The sequence below is a fragment of the Lutra lutra genome, chromosome 6 (assembly GCF_902655055.1).
Source record: "Lutra lutra chromosome 6, mLutLut1.2, whole genome shotgun sequence".
Classification (NCBI taxonomy): domain Eukaryota; kingdom Metazoa; phylum Chordata; class Mammalia; order Carnivora; family Mustelidae; genus Lutra; species Lutra lutra.
The window spans coordinates 32,835,294-32,852,626 of NC_062283.1; the positions used below are offsets into that span (position 1 = coordinate 32,835,294).

General features: G+C 55.9%; 1 protein-coding gene across 3 annotated transcripts in view; it reads left to right on the top strand.

Moving 5' to 3' along the window:
* Positions 1 to 17,333, top strand: part of ITPR3 (inositol 1,4,5-trisphosphate receptor type 3) — a 66,699-nt gene that overhangs the window by 21,689 nt on the left and 27,677 nt on the right. For 2 of the 3 annotated variants that reach the window (XM_047734948.1, XM_047734949.1), the window contains exons 3-16: positions 4,680 to 4,801; positions 6,733 to 6,819; positions 7,409 to 7,567; positions 7,746 to 7,844; positions 8,157 to 8,240; positions 10,407 to 10,553; positions 10,770 to 10,865; positions 11,447 to 11,497; positions 11,673 to 11,815; positions 12,798 to 12,897; positions 12,993 to 13,153; positions 13,745 to 13,886; positions 16,169 to 16,330; positions 16,866 to 17,038. In XM_047734948.1, the coding sequence (XP_047590904.1) occupies positions 4,680 to 4,801; positions 6,733 to 6,819; positions 7,409 to 7,567; positions 7,746 to 7,844; positions 8,157 to 8,240; positions 10,407 to 10,553; positions 10,770 to 10,865; positions 11,447 to 11,497; positions 11,673 to 11,815; positions 12,798 to 12,897; positions 12,993 to 13,153; positions 13,745 to 13,886; positions 16,169 to 16,330; positions 16,866 to 17,038 (1,726 nt within the window). The remainder of the gene's footprint in view (positions 1 to 4,679; positions 4,802 to 6,732; positions 6,820 to 7,408; positions 7,568 to 7,745; positions 7,845 to 8,156; positions 8,241 to 10,406; positions 10,554 to 10,769; positions 10,866 to 11,446; positions 11,498 to 11,672; positions 11,816 to 12,797; positions 12,898 to 12,992; positions 13,154 to 13,744; positions 13,887 to 16,168; positions 16,331 to 16,865; positions 17,039 to 17,333) is intronic. The other variant, XM_047734950.1, reaches the window with a different exon arrangement.

The window sequence follows — 17,333 nt, forward strand, 5'->3', positions numbered from 1 at the left end:
TGCCGCCCCACAGGCTCTGGACCCCCTCAGCCATGAGTGCCTGTCCCCCAACACACACTGTCCTGACTGTTGGAAACCTCCCCGGACCCAGACTTTTCTCTTGGCCTTTGCTGCTGCTGTTCCTGTGTGAGCCCGGTCTCTTGGTCACCCTCCATCCTTCTTCCTCCCATCCTGCCCTCCTGCCCTGGGGCTTGGGGAGAAGAAACTTTCCAGCCCCTTCTGGGGTTCTGACAGTGCTGCCTTTAGGCCAAGAGCCCCGTAAAAGCCTGGAGGTGTGCCACAGATATGGAGAGGACTCAAGTCATTTATTCATTCAACAAGCATTTCCCGACATGCACTATGGACCAGGCTCTAAGGGACGATCTGTGTGAGAGAGAAAAAGAAAAGTTTGACAAGTGCTAGGGAGTCCATTTCCAAGACAAAGACAGAAGAGTCAGGAGCAGGGAGAGATCACGTCTGGCTTCTTTCCCCCTCCTGGGACACTCCGGAGCAGTGATTCATTCAGACACAGGCTCTGACCCATTTGTGGCTGTGCAAAGTCCCTTTAGGGGTCGCCACCATCCTTTAAAGACCTGGACACAATGGAATCCGAATGCATCATGATAGTAGGGGTTGTTCCTGTTTCATTCATTCTTCCTTCAGCTCTTTCCTTCTTGTTAAAGGCATTCGATGAGTTTTATTTATTTATTTTGTTTAAAAAGATTTTATTTATTTATTTGACAGAGCGAGATCACAAATAGGCAGAGAGGCAGGCAGAGAGAGAGAGGAGGAAGCAGGCTCCCTGCCGAGCAGAGAGCCCAATGCGGGACTTGATTCCAAGACCCTGAGATCATGACCTGGGCTGAAGGCAGAGGCTTAACCCCCTGAGCCACCCAGGTGCCCGTTCAATGAGTTTTAAATGCGGTTGTTGAAGCTTTCTTATTTCTAGAGATTCCATTTGGTTCTTTTTCAGTCTGTGATGTTACTCTTTACAGTTTCCTCTTCTCTGCAGGGATCCTCGGGCTTTTGTGGATTTAAGCAGAGTAGGCATATCTGTTCTACCGACGTCTGTGTCTGGAGTCTCTTCGAGTCTGTTTCTACTGTCTGTTTGGTGGGTTGGTTCTCTCTCACGACAGCTAGTTCTCGAGAGTTCCTGGCTGGCTTTGACTGTATGCTGGCCATTGCATTTGAAGAATTTGGTACAAGTGGTTGTAGACCAGGAGGGAGGTACCTTCCTCCAGAGCGGGTTTGCATATCCTATTACCAGACTCCTGGGGCTCCACTTGTCCAAGGCTGCCCAAGGCCAGGCTCAGATTTGGGGTTTCCTGAACCATCCAGGGGATTCCAACAGGGTTCTAGTTCCTGGAAGGAGCTGTTCTGTTTCGGGTTCAGCCTTCACTTGGGAGTGTAGCCCTTTGGGGTCCCAGCTTATTGAGCGGAATGTCTCCTGTTAGACTCCTACCTTCCATGGGCCTGGGTTTGGATTTCTGTACCCCATCCCCTTCCCCTGATGAAGCCATCCACATAAAAAGCCTGTTTTCTGGAATCGGTGACTATTCTCAGCGTGAAAACTTGGGTGTCTCTATAGCTTTCTGACTTCCCTTTGATCCTCTCCTCAGGCCCAATAATTCTTCGCTAGTTTGTCAGCTCTTTCAGAAGTCTTAAAATAATACCCATTTGAAAAATCCAGTTGTGTTAGTTGTTTTCTGGTTGGGTTGGTCCAAAAGATATTATAACCACAGTTCTCAGCCCCGTCAGAGCCTGCCCCGCTTACCAGGGGTGGAAGCCCCCCATGTTGTTTCATGAAATGGTGATCCAAAAATATCTTTCCTCGGGGAGTCAGTTCAGAAAAGCTTGAGAACCTCTGCTCTAGGGCGACCTGGGGCCACCTCTCTCTTTCCTTCTGTTCTCTTTTCTGGATTGGGAGTGGTGGGGGGAGGGGGAAGAGTGGAGGTGTAGGGAGACCAGAGAGTTCATGATCGCCAAGGCCTGTGGGCTCCAGGCTCACTCAGGTTCAGGGTCCTGGCCTGGCCCCTCCCGTCCCAGCTCGCCAGACCCAAAGTGACTGGCTGCTATCACTTCACTGCCCCCTCCACGTGGCGCCCTCTTGTCCTTCCACTTGCAGTGCCTCATCCCTTTCCTCTATTCTCGGCTATAAATTCAGGTCCCATCTCATCCGCATGAGAGTCGTTTCTAGATTCATGCGTTCATCTGGCAGGTATTTGCTGAGCCCCCGGCTAGGTGCTGGCGACAAGGGGATGAGCTCCACGTGGCCCTGCCCACCTGCACATGAGCCTGTCAGAACCAGAGCATGCTTTGATATTCTTAAGTGGAATTCAAAAGTAATACAACCGATGCATATCCATATTTATGTCATATAAAATGGGGGGGGCAGGGCCAAGGTCTGAGGGAGCCTGGAGCTGGCGGGGGGCAGGGAATGAGGCCAATATAATGTCCTAAGTGTGAGCAAAAAGAGACGTAAAAGGAAAGCGATTTCTAATGAAGTAATAGGCTCTTTAGAAGTCGATGTCAGGCACAACTAGAAGGCCCAAGGACGCAGTCAGAGCTTGCCTGTGAATCATGACTAGGGCAGCCACAAATGCAAGCATCTGGCATGGCCAGGAGTGATGCATTCTCTGAAACAGCCAAAAAAAAAAAAAAAAAAGCGGGGGGGGGAACTCCTGGTAAAGGTTGAACAACACAAAGGACAACACAGATTCCTTCAGCTTATATCTGAGTTGCATTCCTAAAAAATTCACTGATTGCTGAAACCAGGCAAAAAATCCTTTGTGTTTCTGTGTGCCACTCTGGGCCCAGAGCACTGCCCGCAGCAGTCCACCCACAAGTGTGTGGCAGAATGTTCTCGGCAGGAGTTGTGCTGGACGATCTTTATGGTGCCGATGTCCAGCATCCCTGCCCTGCCCACTAAATGCCAGCTGTTACCTCTCTCGGGACCACCTCCTCCCCCCACTTTGCCAGACAATCCCTGGCTTGGGTCACTGCTCTGACTTTGGCTGGGAACTGGTGGCTTCTAACAAGGCAGTGAGATCGGTGTGGTAAGCGGGGGGTCTGGGGAGCCCTGAGAGCTCCAGCCCAGCCTGAAGAAGCAGGAAGATTTCTTGGAGGAGGTGACACCTGAGTTGCTTCTTGAGGGCTAAGCAGATCCTTGTAAAGACCTACTCTGTCCAACAAACTGAGTGCTTATTTCTAGAAGCAGTGCCCACTCCTGCTGGTGGTGTCAAGGTGGGCCAGGCAGGGCAGGCCTTGGTGACTCTATCCACTTATAGAACTGCTGTTTCCCCCTCTCCCTTTAAGGAAGTTCTGTCTTCTCTGAACTGTCTCTCTTCCGGATGGCACCAGGGGGCTGCATGCTCATGGGCTAGTTAGAAAATCCAGTTTTGCTACTGCTTCTGCTTCTTCTTTTTAAAGATTTATTTGAGACAGAGAGAGAGAGAGAGGGCACAAGTGGGGAGGAGGGTCAGAGGGAGAGGGAGAAGCAGACTCCTCACTGAGCAGAGAGCCCAATGCGGGGCTCGATCCCGGGACCCTGAAATCATGACCTGAGTTGAAGGCAGGCGCTTCACTGACTGAGCCACCCAGGAGCACCCAGTTTTGCTTTTTAGTTTCTGGGGGCTGGATGACCGGCCTTGACCACAGTGGGCACCTAGCCTTCCTTTGGAGGGCAGATGAAAAGGACTTGAAGGAGGGGAGCTCCAGCACAGCCACCCCAGCTCCTGGGAGCCATGCCGCTGGAGCCTATGCCGTCATGGAGGCCCAGCCTGTAGCATGAGAGCATCTTAGAGGCCAGTCCCTTGTCCAGGCTGTGATTCCCTCTTGTGATGGGGAACTCACTGCCTCGGAGTGTAACCCATGCCATTGGCAACCCAGCCCAGCCACTGAGCCATCACTTGACCATGACCCATAATCCTCCATCCCCTCCTGCCGCACTTCAGAATAGGATTTTCCGCCTCCTGCTTCTTTCAGATGAGTAGAAACATCGGCTCCCTCTCTGGAGTTCGGGCTTGCGAAAATCATAGGTGTTTTGTCTGCTTTCGAAAATAAAAATCGCAACAGTGAACGTGTTCATGGAATCTTGAGTGGCTTGGTCTTAGGTCTAGTTCCCTGGAAGCAGAGCCTATGGAGGAGGGGTCTCAGGAGGAGAGAGTGGGGGAGCCTTGCTCATTTAGGGCCGGGGAAGTCCCAGGCAAGGATGTGGTTTCAGGGCAATGCTGCAGGGAGCTGGGGAATGACCAGCCCCACACATAGGTCACCTCCAGAGGCCCGATGATTCTGTGTCAGCAGCTCAGAGTGAGCTGCTCTTGGCGGGGGCGGGGGGGGGCGTCGGGGATGGGGTGGGATATAACTTCCCAGGCATCTGTGGGCAAGATGGCAGTGAGTCAGAGAAGGATGTAGGTATTGGCCGTCAGCCACAAAAGTGGGCACAGAATGGGCATGGGGTCGGGACTCAAGGCCTTCCAAATCTGCCACAGGGAGAAGGGCATGTGTCTGCCTCCCAAGTGAGATCCTGCCCTCGCGCCTTCTCCACGTTCTTCGGGGTTCTTCCAACCACTACCTCTCTGCCCTAGTGGGGCAGGAGGGTGGGGAGGGATGGGGAGAGCGGAGGTAGGATTTGGGGGCCTGGTGGCAGGCCAAGCCCCGCATGAATTGATCTCCCCCCGCCCTTGCCCACTCTCCCACAGACTGCCTCTTCAAGGTGTGTCCCATGAACCGCTACTCGGCCCAGAAGCAGTACTGGAAGGCCAAGCAGACCAAGCAGGACAAGGAGAAGATCGCTGACGTGGTGTTGCTCCAGAAGTTGCAGGTGGGTTTGTGCGCAGCAGAGCACCTGTGTGTTGCTTCAGGGAGCCAGGCACACGTGGATGTTGGGGTGTGGGTGCTGTTCATCAGAGACAAAGGGGCCCAGTGGCTGAGTCCAGAAGCCCAGCATGCAAGAGAGTGGTATGCGTGGGTGTGAATGCGGCGAGAGAGGGGAAGTAGTGTGCCTTCCCAGTGATCCACTTGTCTGTATGACCCTTTGTGCCAGTTAGAAGGAGGCTGGCGTGGCCCTCTGTCTAGGGCACATGGGTCAGTGAGTGAAAGGTGGACTAGATTTCAGCTCCCACCCAGCCCTTCAGCTGGACAGCGTGGTGCAGTGAACAACCTGTACAGCTGTACGGGAAGTTACCATTAGATCCTGGTGATAGTGGCTCCAGGGAACCTGACTTGACAACCAATCTTAACCGCCTCCCTCATTTTATAGATTTGGATCCTGGGGCCCTTAGAGTGGGCTGGGCTATCCATGCTCATCCAGAGACTTTGTGTTAGGCCCTGAATGGCCCCCAGGTCTCTGACCCACCTTGGGCTCATTGGACACACGGATAGTGCGTCATGGAAGGGCTTGGTGGTTGCTCATGGGTCTCTTGGGGGCAGTGGCTCAGTGGACATCCTAGGCAGTGCTGTCTGGACAGACTCTCAGGGCCCCGAGCCCAGTCCCCATGAAAAAGCAAATAGGAGGCTTTGGCTGTGGTCAGCAGCTTCACAGCCTGTTTCTGAGGTCCTTCCTCAGGCCTGGTGCACCCCTCACTCTCATGGAGACTTGCTTCCCTGTGGCCCCTTCCCTGAGGAGGTGGGTGTGAAATGGGGAAGGATGGGCGTCACCCCACAGCTGTGAACTGGGCTGGAAAGAGGGCGTTGAGGGGTGGGCTGCCAGAGCTTTGTCATAAATATCCCATCTTTCTTCCTGGGTTTGGGGCTGTCACCGGCATCCTTCCTGCGGCTGAACTGAGGATCTGGCCTGGGTATAGGGCATTTCCATGTGCGCGTGCATGCACGCAGACACACACACAAACGCACGCACACACGCAAGCACACACACAGAGTGATGTGGTCACACATTATAGGTTTGTGGGAAGTCACGTGGTACACGGCCAGTTTCCCTCACAGCCACCCTTGCCCCCACCTCAGTCATGAGGCCTGGAGAGTGGGGCTGAGGAGAAGCAAAGTACGGAGGGGCCAGTGCTTTCAGGGAATGCCAGCCTGATGGAGGAGACAGAGCCCTGTCTCCAGAAGCCCCCAATCTGATGGAGATAGAGTCAGTCTATCCTTAGGCAGCTTCCTGGCTAAAGTGACAGAAGTGCCTAAAAAGGGTCCTTAGTGGGAAGCCAACCAAATCCTGAGGGCCACTGGGGTTGGATCTGTCAGAGCTGGATGTGGTCCAATAGTGGGGGCTCCCTGGAGGCAGTGGCTAGAAGCACATACAGTTTTGGGAGGGAGGGTCACGGAAGAGAGGGGTGGAGGAGGAGGTGGAGGAGGAAGGAGCACTGGGCGCATCTGTCAGGGTTTGGGCTGGGGCAGGTGTCCCGTGTTGGGGGCATCGGGACTCTGCTAAGATGGGGGCAGTGAGGTACAGCTTAGGTTGTCCGAGGGCATAGGGAGCTCCCAGGCCTGTTGGCCTGTCCCCTCCACAGGAGGTGGGGGGAGGGGGCAGGGGATCGGGATTCAGTTCCCCTGGGCCTCCTGCTGTCTGACTTCAGGCTGCCCCTCCACACTCTGAGGATCAGTCCCTTCTCAATAGAGGGAGGGAATGGGCCAAATGGTCTCTGGGTGGTCACTTTGGGTACAGTGCCAGGAGCTGTGCCTGTGTGTGTTTGTGTTTATGTGCGTCCATGCACACATGGGTGTGCGGGTCGGGGATGTGGCCCCGCAGGAACAGGCTTCTGAGCCTGCTGTCCACCTTTGCATGTGTCCATGCAGCATGCAGCCCAGATGGAGCAGAAGCAGAACGACACAGAGAACAAGAAGGTGCACGGGGACGTGGTGAAGTACGGCAGCGTGATCCAGGTGAGACCGCATTGCCCTCTGGAGACGCTGGGCCAGTGTTGGGGTGGCTGGCAGCTGACGTGCCCTGGGGCAGCGGGGGTGTGGGCTGTGTCCCCAGCGGGTGGCCCCGGCACTGTCTCTGGGACTGCATACCGTGCCTCCTACTGCATGGCCTGAGGAGCTGTGCCCATGGGTGGCTTCTCTGCTCACCGGTCACCAGTGCGGATGCTGGAATCTGAGTTCCAGTCTTGGCTCTGGGACCTCGGGGGCAAGTTCCTTAACTTCCCAGTGCCTCTGTTTCCCCATCTGTAAAATCAGGCCGGTGATAGCACTTCCCTTTTGGTCATTGTAAGATTACATGAACGAACACAAGAGAGTGTTTAGAAATGCTGGCTTCTTTTGTGATCACCCAGGTGCCTGATGGAGGAGGGGGCGTATGTTCGTGTGCGTGGCTGCATGTGTCTTAGTTTGGGTGTTTACGTCTGTGTATCTGACACCCTATGTATGTCCAGCTGTGACCAGTGTCCACTGGGTCCCAAGAGTCCCCCCTCCCTGCGGGGCTGGCCTCCCGGGGCCCAGCACCCTCACTTGCACCCCGCCTGCCCCCCAGCTCCTGCATATGAAGAGCAACAAGTACCTGACCGTGAACAAGCGGCTGCCAGCACTGCTGGAGAAGAATGCCATGCGCGTGACGCTGGATGCGACAGGCAATGAGGGCTCCTGGCTCTTCATCCAGCCCTTCTGGAAGCTGCGGAGCAATGGGGACAACGTAAGGACCGGCCAGGGCTGGAGGGGCCGGGTGGGAGATGCAGGCCGCAGCTCCAGAGGGGTTTCTATGGGGCCTCCGATGGGGGGACTGGGGGAGGTTGTGCCCATTTCTTAGAGGGGCAGACTGAGATCAGAGAGATGCCCTTCCCACCTGCCCCCTGTTCCTCCCGTGCCCATAGGTAGTGGTGGGGGACAAGGTGATCCTGAACCCTGTCAATGCCGGGCAGCCTCTGCATGCCAGCAGTTACGAGCTCAGTGACAACGTGGGCTGCAAGGAGGTGAGTGGCTGGGGGGGGGGCCCTGAGGGCATAGACATCCCCTCCTCACCCTGCTCTCGGCCTCCAGTCCTGCCTGGCCTGCTGCCGCTCCTCTGCCCCATTCTCCACCTGCCAGGCCGGCAGCCCCAGGGCAGCTGGGCTGGGACCTCAGGGTGGGGGGTGGACCTGGTTGAGAGACGGCACCTCCTCTTTGTGCTCTAACGGGAGCTGGGCTAGTCTGCCCCTCACCCCCTCACCCCGGGCCTTTCCGCACCCCAGCCTCCACCCGCCGGGGGTCCACCTGGCGTCAGCGTTCTCTCTGCCCTTCCCCAGGTCAACTCCGTGAACTGCAACACCAGCTGGAAGATCAACCTGTTCATGCAGTTCCGAGACCACCTGGAGGAGGTGTTGAAAGGGGTAAGAACTACCCCCCACCTCCCCCACCCCCGCTGCCACCTGCCGGGGGCCCCCTTCCCCCACCTCCCCTTGCCCAGCTCTGCTCCTCGTCTGACTCTCCGCCTCTATGCACCCCTTTCTCTGGCTTTGCACCCTCTTCAGCCTTTCTCCACTCCACAGCACCCAAACCCCCGCTTCCCCCACAAGCTGGACCACCCCTTCTCTGTCTCTGGACTCAGAGCCTTCCTCTGCATCCTTTCTGGGTCCCTGCTAGCCTCTTTTTTTCTCTTGCTGAGGGTGTGCCAGAGGACTAGGGGTCCCTATCCCCTCACCATGGGGCCCAGATGCTTTGAGCACCCTGTCCCCTCCCCAACGCTGGCTCTGTGGAGCCAGGCTAGGCACCCTGCCCTTTGCCCTGTGCCCTCTTAGGCAAGGGCCTGAGGTTGCTGAGTCAGGGCCTGTGCCCTGGTTCCAGACCTGCTAGCATGGGTGCTGGGGCATAGGGGTTGGCAGGTGCCGAGGGGTTCAGCTCCTCCCCCTCCCCCCCTACCCATGCTCTGTCCAACTAACTTTCTTTTTTCTTTCTTTCTTTTTTATTTTTTTAAAAGATTTTTATTTAAAGATTTTTTTATTTGAGAGAGAGAGGAGCAAGAGAGGGGGAGGGTCAGAAGGAGAAGCAGACTCCCCGCTGAGCAGAGAGCCCCATGCGGGACTCAATCCCAGGACTCCAGGATCATGACCTGAGCCCAAGGCAGTTGCCCAACCACCTGAGCCACCCAGGCACCCCCAAAGGCCTTTCTCTCCCTCCCTTAAGCCTGCACATCATCCACATATCAACCAAGCCTCAGCCTGTGCGCCACCTCTTCCCGGAAGCCTTCTCTGATTACACATTCCCGCCCCCAAATCTGTGTGTGGCCTTTAGACAGTGAAGCGTCACTGGGCTGAACCCCATGGTTTCGGTGAACCAGTCACGGCTTGGATGTTGGAGGTCAGGCAGCCTAGAAGTGAGATTCGAGTTCACAGAGCCCATCCCGTTTTTGGCTCTCGCCCTGTACTGTGTGCATACAGAAGTCCTGAGGTTCTGCCAAAGTAACGGGTTTAATCTGTGTATCTTCACCCGCTCATTCCCTGGCGCGTTCACGTGCACAGCTGGGTGCCGGGTAGGGAAGCCAGAGAATGTCATTAGGGACAGGAACAGGGGTGGCAGCCATGCCCCGAGAGCCTGCCGGTTGCAAACCCGCTGCCGGTTGCAGACCCGCTGCCGGAGGAAGTGTGGTGGAAAGATGAGGGTTCCGAAGCTGCACCACGGGTTCATGTCCCCTTTGCCACTAGCTGTGTGACCCTCGGCAGGACACTTACTTACCTTCTCTGCCAGAGTCTCTCCACCTGTAGAATGAGGATAATGATATAGGTACCCAGGCAGTTTGGGTGAGGATGGGGTGAGGAAGTCCCTGTAAAAAGCTCACGCGGCAGCCGTCACGTGAGAAATGGGCAGGGTTACTTCATTGTACAAATCATGGCCCTCGCAATTTCTGTAAGGAGGTCCTAATATCCCCATTTTGCACGAGAGGAAACCGAGGCTCAGAGATCTTAAGGGATTTATCCAAGGTCACACAGCTTGGGAAGCAGAACCAGGGTCCAGACTTGATCTCTGTGTCCAGAGCTCTGGAGATGAATAGGCCACAGTCTCTGCACTCCAGCTGTTTCAGGCCCATGGGAGCAGAAGAAATGGGCAAGAATTACCCATATTCACCTAGGGAGGTGCAGCCGTGGGTCTGGGGGGACCCCAGGAGGTGATATCCCTCCAGCCTTAATAGAGAGGGTGACTTGAGGTTGGCCCTTAGAAGTCAGGTGGGGTCCCTAGAGTTACAAATCAGGGAAGGAGACAATCAACGGTGGGCTTGACATAAGAAGCTGGGGAAGCTTCTGGATAAGAGCATGCCCTGCCCTAGTCATCTGGAGGGTCTCAGTTTGGGGTCTGGACAGAGTGCCTGGCTGAGGGTCCGCCCCCTGGCCCTGGCCACCCTCTGGGGGGTCTCGGCCCACGTCCACCCCTTTGCTTGCTGGCTCTGCAAGGAGCACAAGGGGCCGTGCCAGCCGCACCCACATCTGAGGTGGGGTGGGGAAGGGGGGGCTGGCCCCCAGGGAGGTCCTGGTCCATCCTGAGCCCATGGCCCATGGCTGCAGGGAGATGTGGTGCGGCTGTTCCATGCGGAGCAGGAGAAGTTCCTGACATGCGACGAGTACAAGGGCAAGCTGCAGGTGTTTCTGCGTACCACACTGCGCCAGTCTGCCACCTCGGCCACCAGCTCCAATGCCCTCTGGGAGGTGGAGGTCAGAGCTTGCCTCTTACCCAGGACCCAGCCCTCCTCGCCAGCCGTGGGCCCCGCCCCTTCTCCCCCCATCACCCTGGAGGGTAGGACGTGTAGAGCCCGGGGTGGGGGTCCGGGTGCCACTTACCCAGAGCTCTCCAGGCCTCCCTGGGGTCTGAGTACCCCTACCTGGCCACCAGTCTCTCTTCCTTGCCTCACCCGTGTGCCCCCCCTCAAGGTGGTCCACCACGACCCCTGCCGTGGAGGAGCTGGCCACTGGAATGGCCTGTACCGCTTCAAGCACCTGGCCACGGGCAACTACCTGGCTGCCGAGGTGAGCAGGGAGGGAGAGGGCGCCTGGGAGCTCGGGCTGTGTGGGCACGTGGGCGCGTGTGAGCCTGGGAGTCGGGCGCACGTCTGCACGCATGGACACACATGTCTGTGGACCCTGGCTTAGCTGCACCCTTGCATTTACCAAATACTATCAAATAAGTGCATGACTGCAAATAAGTCCTTTGAATATTACTGAGCCTCTGCTCTGTGCCAGGAGCTCCTCTGGGCACTGGGGAGTCACCAGCAAGCCAGGTTCCCATCCCTCATATGACTTACAGTCCACATGTATCTCTGTCCATAATATGCAGGCTTGTGTATACTGGGGTGTTTGCGTGTGTGTGTGTGTGTGTGTGTGTTCTCATCTGTGGGTCCATGAAAAGGGCGAGAAGGGCGGGGCCTGGGGGCTCTCATTGGTGGCTTCCTCAGGAGTGACTTGGGCTTTAGCGCTGGGGTGGGCACCTCCAGGAGGGTGGGGGACTGTCTGCCCTGACATAGGGCCCTATGTGGACCTTGTTTTGGGTGGGGGTCATGTGAGCGTAGCTCCATATCCAGTAGCTGCGCCCATCCTTTGTGTCTGTCCAGGAGAACCCCAGCTACAAGGGTGAGGCCTGTGATCCCAAGGCAGCAGGAATGGTGAGAACCAGAGCAGGGCTCCAGGGCCTGTAGTGGGGAGGGTCCGTGGGGGTTGGCCAGGAAATCCTGGGAGGTGAGCTGGAGGGAGAAGGCCTCTCGGGTGGGATCCCAGATGGTTTTGGGGAGGCCTGAGAGCAGGGAGGGGCTTCTGCCTGAGCTGGGGTCCTTATCCCAGGGTGCCCAGAGTCGTGTAGGTCGCCGGAATGCTGGAGAGAAGATCAAGTACCGCCTGGTGGCTGTGCCCCATGGCAATGACATCGCCTCCCTCTTTGAGCTGGACCCCACTACGCTGCAGAAAACTGACTCCTTTGTGCCCCGGTGAGTAGGTGCCGTGTGCCTGGGGGCTGACGGGGGTGCCCAGGCTGTGCTGTCCTGTCCCTGGGCTCCCTGCACCCCACGCTCCTCTGGCCTCAGGACCTGCCTGTCCCGCCCCTCTGGGGACCAAGCTCTCAAAGCGGTAGGCATCTATCCTTTACCTAACGCATGTCGTGTGCCCGGCCCTGGGTTCTGGTCACACGGGGTACTGCCTTGTGCTGGCTGCTTCATCAAAATGCCTTCTCTCCGGTGTTCTTCATCAGCCACCTGCCCCCCTCGCTCTCTGCACACTCAAGCACAGGCTGCACAAGTTTGTCCATGGGGTGGGAGGCGGGGGGGGGGGACCAGGATCCCCGATCTTTAAGGCCCCCCAACCCTAGATGGTAGGACGTAACGTCAAGAAACTCCCCAGGTGTCAATCAGGCTTTGGCATTTACTATGTGTCTGACCTCAGGCCCTTTGCCCTGACTGCCTGATCCGACAGTGGGCATATCAAGTGTACCCATAACAGGGCTGACGGGAGATGTAATGGCATCCCTCACTGTAGGCCCACCAGCCCTCACCTGAAGCTCTTGGGGCCAGGTGCGTTTTGAGATTCAGATTGTTTTTCATTTCAGAAAGGTAATTACATTTCGTAATCAGACAAGAATGTTTCTGCTCTGAGATGCACGCATCTTGACGTGAAGTGGGAAAAATATCTAAGTAGTCTCATTTGTCCAAATGAATCTTGGTTTCAAGTTTACAAACAAGCTCCGGCTTTTAGAACGCTCTGGGTTTGAGGGTGCAGGAGAGGCACGTGCGGAGGAGCAGCACAGGGCCTGGGGGCCATTTGCTGGTCACTCTTCTCTGGCTTGGGCTTCTCCTGGGAGGGGACCCGTCTCCTTTGTCCCATGGCCCGTGGAGTTGTGTGGAGATGTGGTGCCCTTGTGGGGCAGGGCGTGCTGCTGGGATTCACTCTGAGGCCCGCCCCCGGCCCCGCCTCCAGGAACTCCTATGTCCGGCTGCGGCATCTCTGCACCAACACGTGGATCCAGAGCACTAACGTGCCCATCGATATTGAGGAGGAGCGGCCCATTCGGCTCATGGTGCGAGCCGCCCGGGGTTGCGGAGCTGGGGCTGGGGGACTGGGGCAGGGGCCTTGGCTTATCCCTCGGTGCCTGGCTGACCTCTCTCCCTTTAGCTGGGCACCTGCCCCACCAAGGAGGACAAGGAGGCCTTTGCCATCGTGTCCGTGCCCGTGTCTGAGATCCGAGACCTGGACTTTGCCAACGATGCCAGCTCCATGCTGGCCAGTGCTGTGGAGAAACTCAATGAGGGCTTCATCAGCCAAAATGACCGCAGGTGGGCCACATGGCTGGGTCCTCGAAGGGTCTGCATTTCATGAACCAAGAAGTCACAAAGCAGAAGCTGGGCAGTCTTGGCTGGCTGGGGTTGAGGAGACAGAGGTGGGGACCGGTTCCTACAAGTTCTGGTGGCCCCTGGCCCTTGCCTCATAGCTCATGTGCTCCCAGAACTAACCCTGATGAAGGGTTCAGGCTCAGAGAGGTTAAGAGAATTGTCTGTGGTCACAAAGCTAATAAGTGGCAGGATCCGGACAGAAATGCAGAGCCCTTCACCGCAGATACCTTGTGCTCTGTTGTTCCTTTCCAGATCCGAGTACACTGAGATTCTTTGTCCCGGGGGCGCTTTGGAATCCAGGGTGGGTGGGGTGAAGGGTGTGTTTTGAGAGCCTTTTGGGGTGAAGCTGGGGAGCAAAGTTGAAAGCCGATGATGGGCTTTGTGCTCTGGATAGCAGGGCAGGCGAGTGGCTTGATGAGATCATGTTTGCGGCAGGGCTAGTTGCCCGTGAGGGGCATGTGGCCCCCTGGGTCCCAGGGGTGTTTCCCGGGGTTGGTGCCTCACACTTGTCATCCCTGGTGTCCCTTCATGAAGGTTTGTCATCCAGCTGCTGGAGGATCTGGTGTTCTTCGTCAGCGACGTCCCCAACAATGGGCAGAATGTGCTGGACATCATGGTCACCAAGCCCAACCGGGAACGGCAGAAGCTGATGAGAGAACAGAACATCCTTAAACAGGTGTGTGCATGCCTGTGTGGGGGAGGGGCGGGCCTGGGCCTTGGGGGAGGGGCCGGGTGTCCAGAACAGGAACCTTTTCCCATCCGCAGTGGAGCTTCAGTCTCTCTGCAGCTTCTCTTCACCCCTCTTTGGAAATTGAGTATTTGTTGAGCCCTGGCCACATGCCCCAGGCACTGCCCTAAGCGCCCTACACCTATTGGCTTGGTTGATCCTGCCCACCTGGGGGAGATACTGTTATTATCCCAGGTTACCTGTGAGGAGACTGACACGTGGAGGTTGGAACGACTTGACTGAGAGTATGCAGCTAGAAAGCAGCAGGGTCAGGATCTGAACTCAGGATGTCTGCTCTGGAACTTGTGCTTTTTTTTTTTTCTTTCTTTTTTTTTTTTTTTAAGTAAGGTCTGCGCCCAGTGTGGGGCCCGAACTCACAACCTGGAGATCAAGAGTTGCATGGTCTACAGACTGATCCAGCCAGGCACCCCCAGAACTTGTGCTTTAAAAAAAAGGGGGCGCCTGGGTGGCTCAGTCGTTAAGTGTCTGCCTTTGGCTCAGGTCATGATCCCGGAGTTCTGGGATCAAGCCCCACATCGGGCTCCCCGCTCTGCAGGGAGTCTGCTTTTTCCTCTCCCTCTACCACTTCCTGCAGCTCCCGCTGTCTCTCCCTCTCTCTCTCTCTCAAATAAATAAATAATATCCTTAAAAAATACTATTTCTGGGGCACCTGGCTGGCTGAGCCAGTCCATGGTGTGTGACTCTTGATCTCGGGGTTGTGGGTTCGAGTCCCACACTGGGTGTGGGGATAACTTAAAAAAATATTTTTTCTAAGTTTTTATTGTAAAACTTTTATTTCTCTTTTATATTAAGTTAAAGTTTTCTTTTAGATTTTTATTTATTTATTTGACAGAGAGAGAGGGAACACAAGCAGGGGGAGTGGGAGAGGGAGAAGCAGGCTTCCCACGGAGCAGGGAGCCTGATGTGGGGCTCGATCCCAGAATGCTGGGATCATGACCCAAGCCAAAGGCAGACACTTAACCTACTGAGGAACCCACCCATGTGCCCCTGATTGTGAAACTTTTCAAATATTGAGAAAGTAATGCAAGAATAGTACAGTGAACACTGTACAAACACGGCCCGAATCCACTTGTTACCATTTTGCCCGTTTGGCTTGACGTAACTGTGCGTCTGTACACCCGTCCTTGCATCTGTGGATTTCCAAACTGGGTGGGCCTCACCCTTATGTTTTTCAGAGTTCATCTCCTGGAATAAGGGTATTGTCCTCCGTAAGCACAATACTAGCAGCACAATAAGAAAATTAGTAATGATACCAGTCCATATCAGATTCCTCTGCTTTACCCAAAGTGTTTTTTAAAGCTTGTGTTTTGACCCAGGATCCCATGAAAGTTTTCTTATTCCATTTGGTTGTATTTCTTTGGTTTCTAGAAAAGTTTTTCACACTCACCCAATCTTTGCTTTTAAAATTTATTGATTACATTAACATTTTTTTAAAAGAATTAGTGGGTTTTTTTTTTTTTAAGATTTTATTTATTTGACAGAGAGACAGCCAGAGAGGGAACACAAGCAGGGGGAGTGGGAGAGGGAGAAGCAGGCTTCTTGCGGAGCAAGGAGCCGGATGTGGGGCTTGATCCCAGGATCCTGGGATCATGACCTGAGCCGAAGGCAGACGCTTAACAACTGAGCCACCCAGGCGTCCTACATTAACATTTTTTAAAAGATTTTACTTATTTGAGGTGGGGGGAGGGTCAGAAGGGAAAGCAGACTCCCTGTTGAGCAGGGAGCCTGCCTTGGGAATTGATCCTGGGACTCTAGGATCATGACTTGAGCCCAAGGCAGATGCTTAACGACTGAGCCACCCTGGTGCCCTACATTATTGTTTTTTTTTTAATGAGGTTGGCTTGTGTCTGGTCTCTTAGGCTCTGGCCACACCGGCCTACCTTTTCTCTTAACCTCAGATGCATGAGCTATGGTAACCCTGAGCTTTTCCCCCAGACTCTGAGCCAGGCCCAGGATCTGAGTTGGCATTAGTCACGTGGGGAATGGGTGGGCTGAGGCCAGCAGTGGCATCCCAGCCAGAAGAAGGGAGTGGGGGCTGGAAGTGGGGCTGATGGTGGGTGGGCTCAGGTCTCCGTCCAGCTTAGAATCAGCTTGGGGTACCTGTCAGTGTGGCTTTGGGGCAGGGTGACTTTGGGGCCAAGGGTTCCTGGGATAATGAAGGGTGCAGACAGGTGTAGGGGGATCGCTCCTCATATTCTCTTCTCCCCCAGATCTTTGGCATTCTGAAGGCCCCTTTCCGTGAGAAGGGGGGTGAGGGCCCCCTGGTGCGACTGGAAGAGCTGTCGGACCAGAAGAACGCCCCCTACCAGCACATGTTCCGTCTCTGCTACCGGGTGCTGCGGCATTCCCAGGAGGATTACCGCAAGAACCAGGTGTGCTGCCACACCTGGCCTGAGCCTTCCCAGCTGGGGTGGCCCCGCTCATGCTCACCCACTCGCCAGCTTGCTCCCTCCCGCTCCCCACCCCCCCACTCCGCAGGTAGTTGCTGCAGGGTGCACACCCGCTGTATACCAGGCACTGTTTTAGGCTCTGGGGATACATCAGGGACCCAGACAGTAGGGCCCGCTTTGTGCAGCCAGGCTCCATACCCAGAAGGGCCTCGAGCTGGGTTCGATGCTCTGCTGTGGCCATCTTGAAAGTCCCGATGTTCGAAGAAGGGTTCTGCTGTTTCATTTTGTCCCATGCAGCCAGTCCCACCAGGCAATTCCCCCCTCACGGAGGTTTGCTCTGGTCGGGAGATAGGCTGTGTGAGCTGAAGAAGTCTGTTAGGCAAACCCAGTCCGCTGCTCAGAGCGGGTTTCCTCCCCCGGACCTCCGCCTTGCTCGTGGGAGTTCCCAGGCCCTGGGGTGGGGGGGCTCGGGGGAGCAGACCCGGGCCCCCTGCCACTCGGCTCATCTGTTCTCCAGGAGCACATCGCCAAACAGTTCGGGATGATGCAATCTCAGATCGGCTATGACATCCTGGCGGAGGACACCATCACCGCCCTGCTGCACAATAATCGTAAACTGCTGGAGAAGCACATCACCAAGACTGAGGTGGAGACCTTCGTCAGCCTCGTGCGCAAGAACCGGGAGCCCCGGTGAGCCCACCAGCCCGCCTCCCGTGCTGCGCCCGCCCCCTTTCTCCCAGGGTATAGGGGTGGCGGCCGCTGACCATGATCATTCAAACAGTGAAAGACCCTTGCCTCCACTGGTAAAGTGCCATGTGTCTGAGGTCCTGGCATCTACAGCCCTTCCCTGGGGACCCCTCCTGATTGTGGCCCAATCTCGAAACCAGATGGTTGATGCCTGTATTGAACCAGTTGTACAATATTTTGGAGGAGGTTGGGGTGCATCCCCACCAGGGACTGGTGTCTGAGCCCCCTCCTCGCCCCC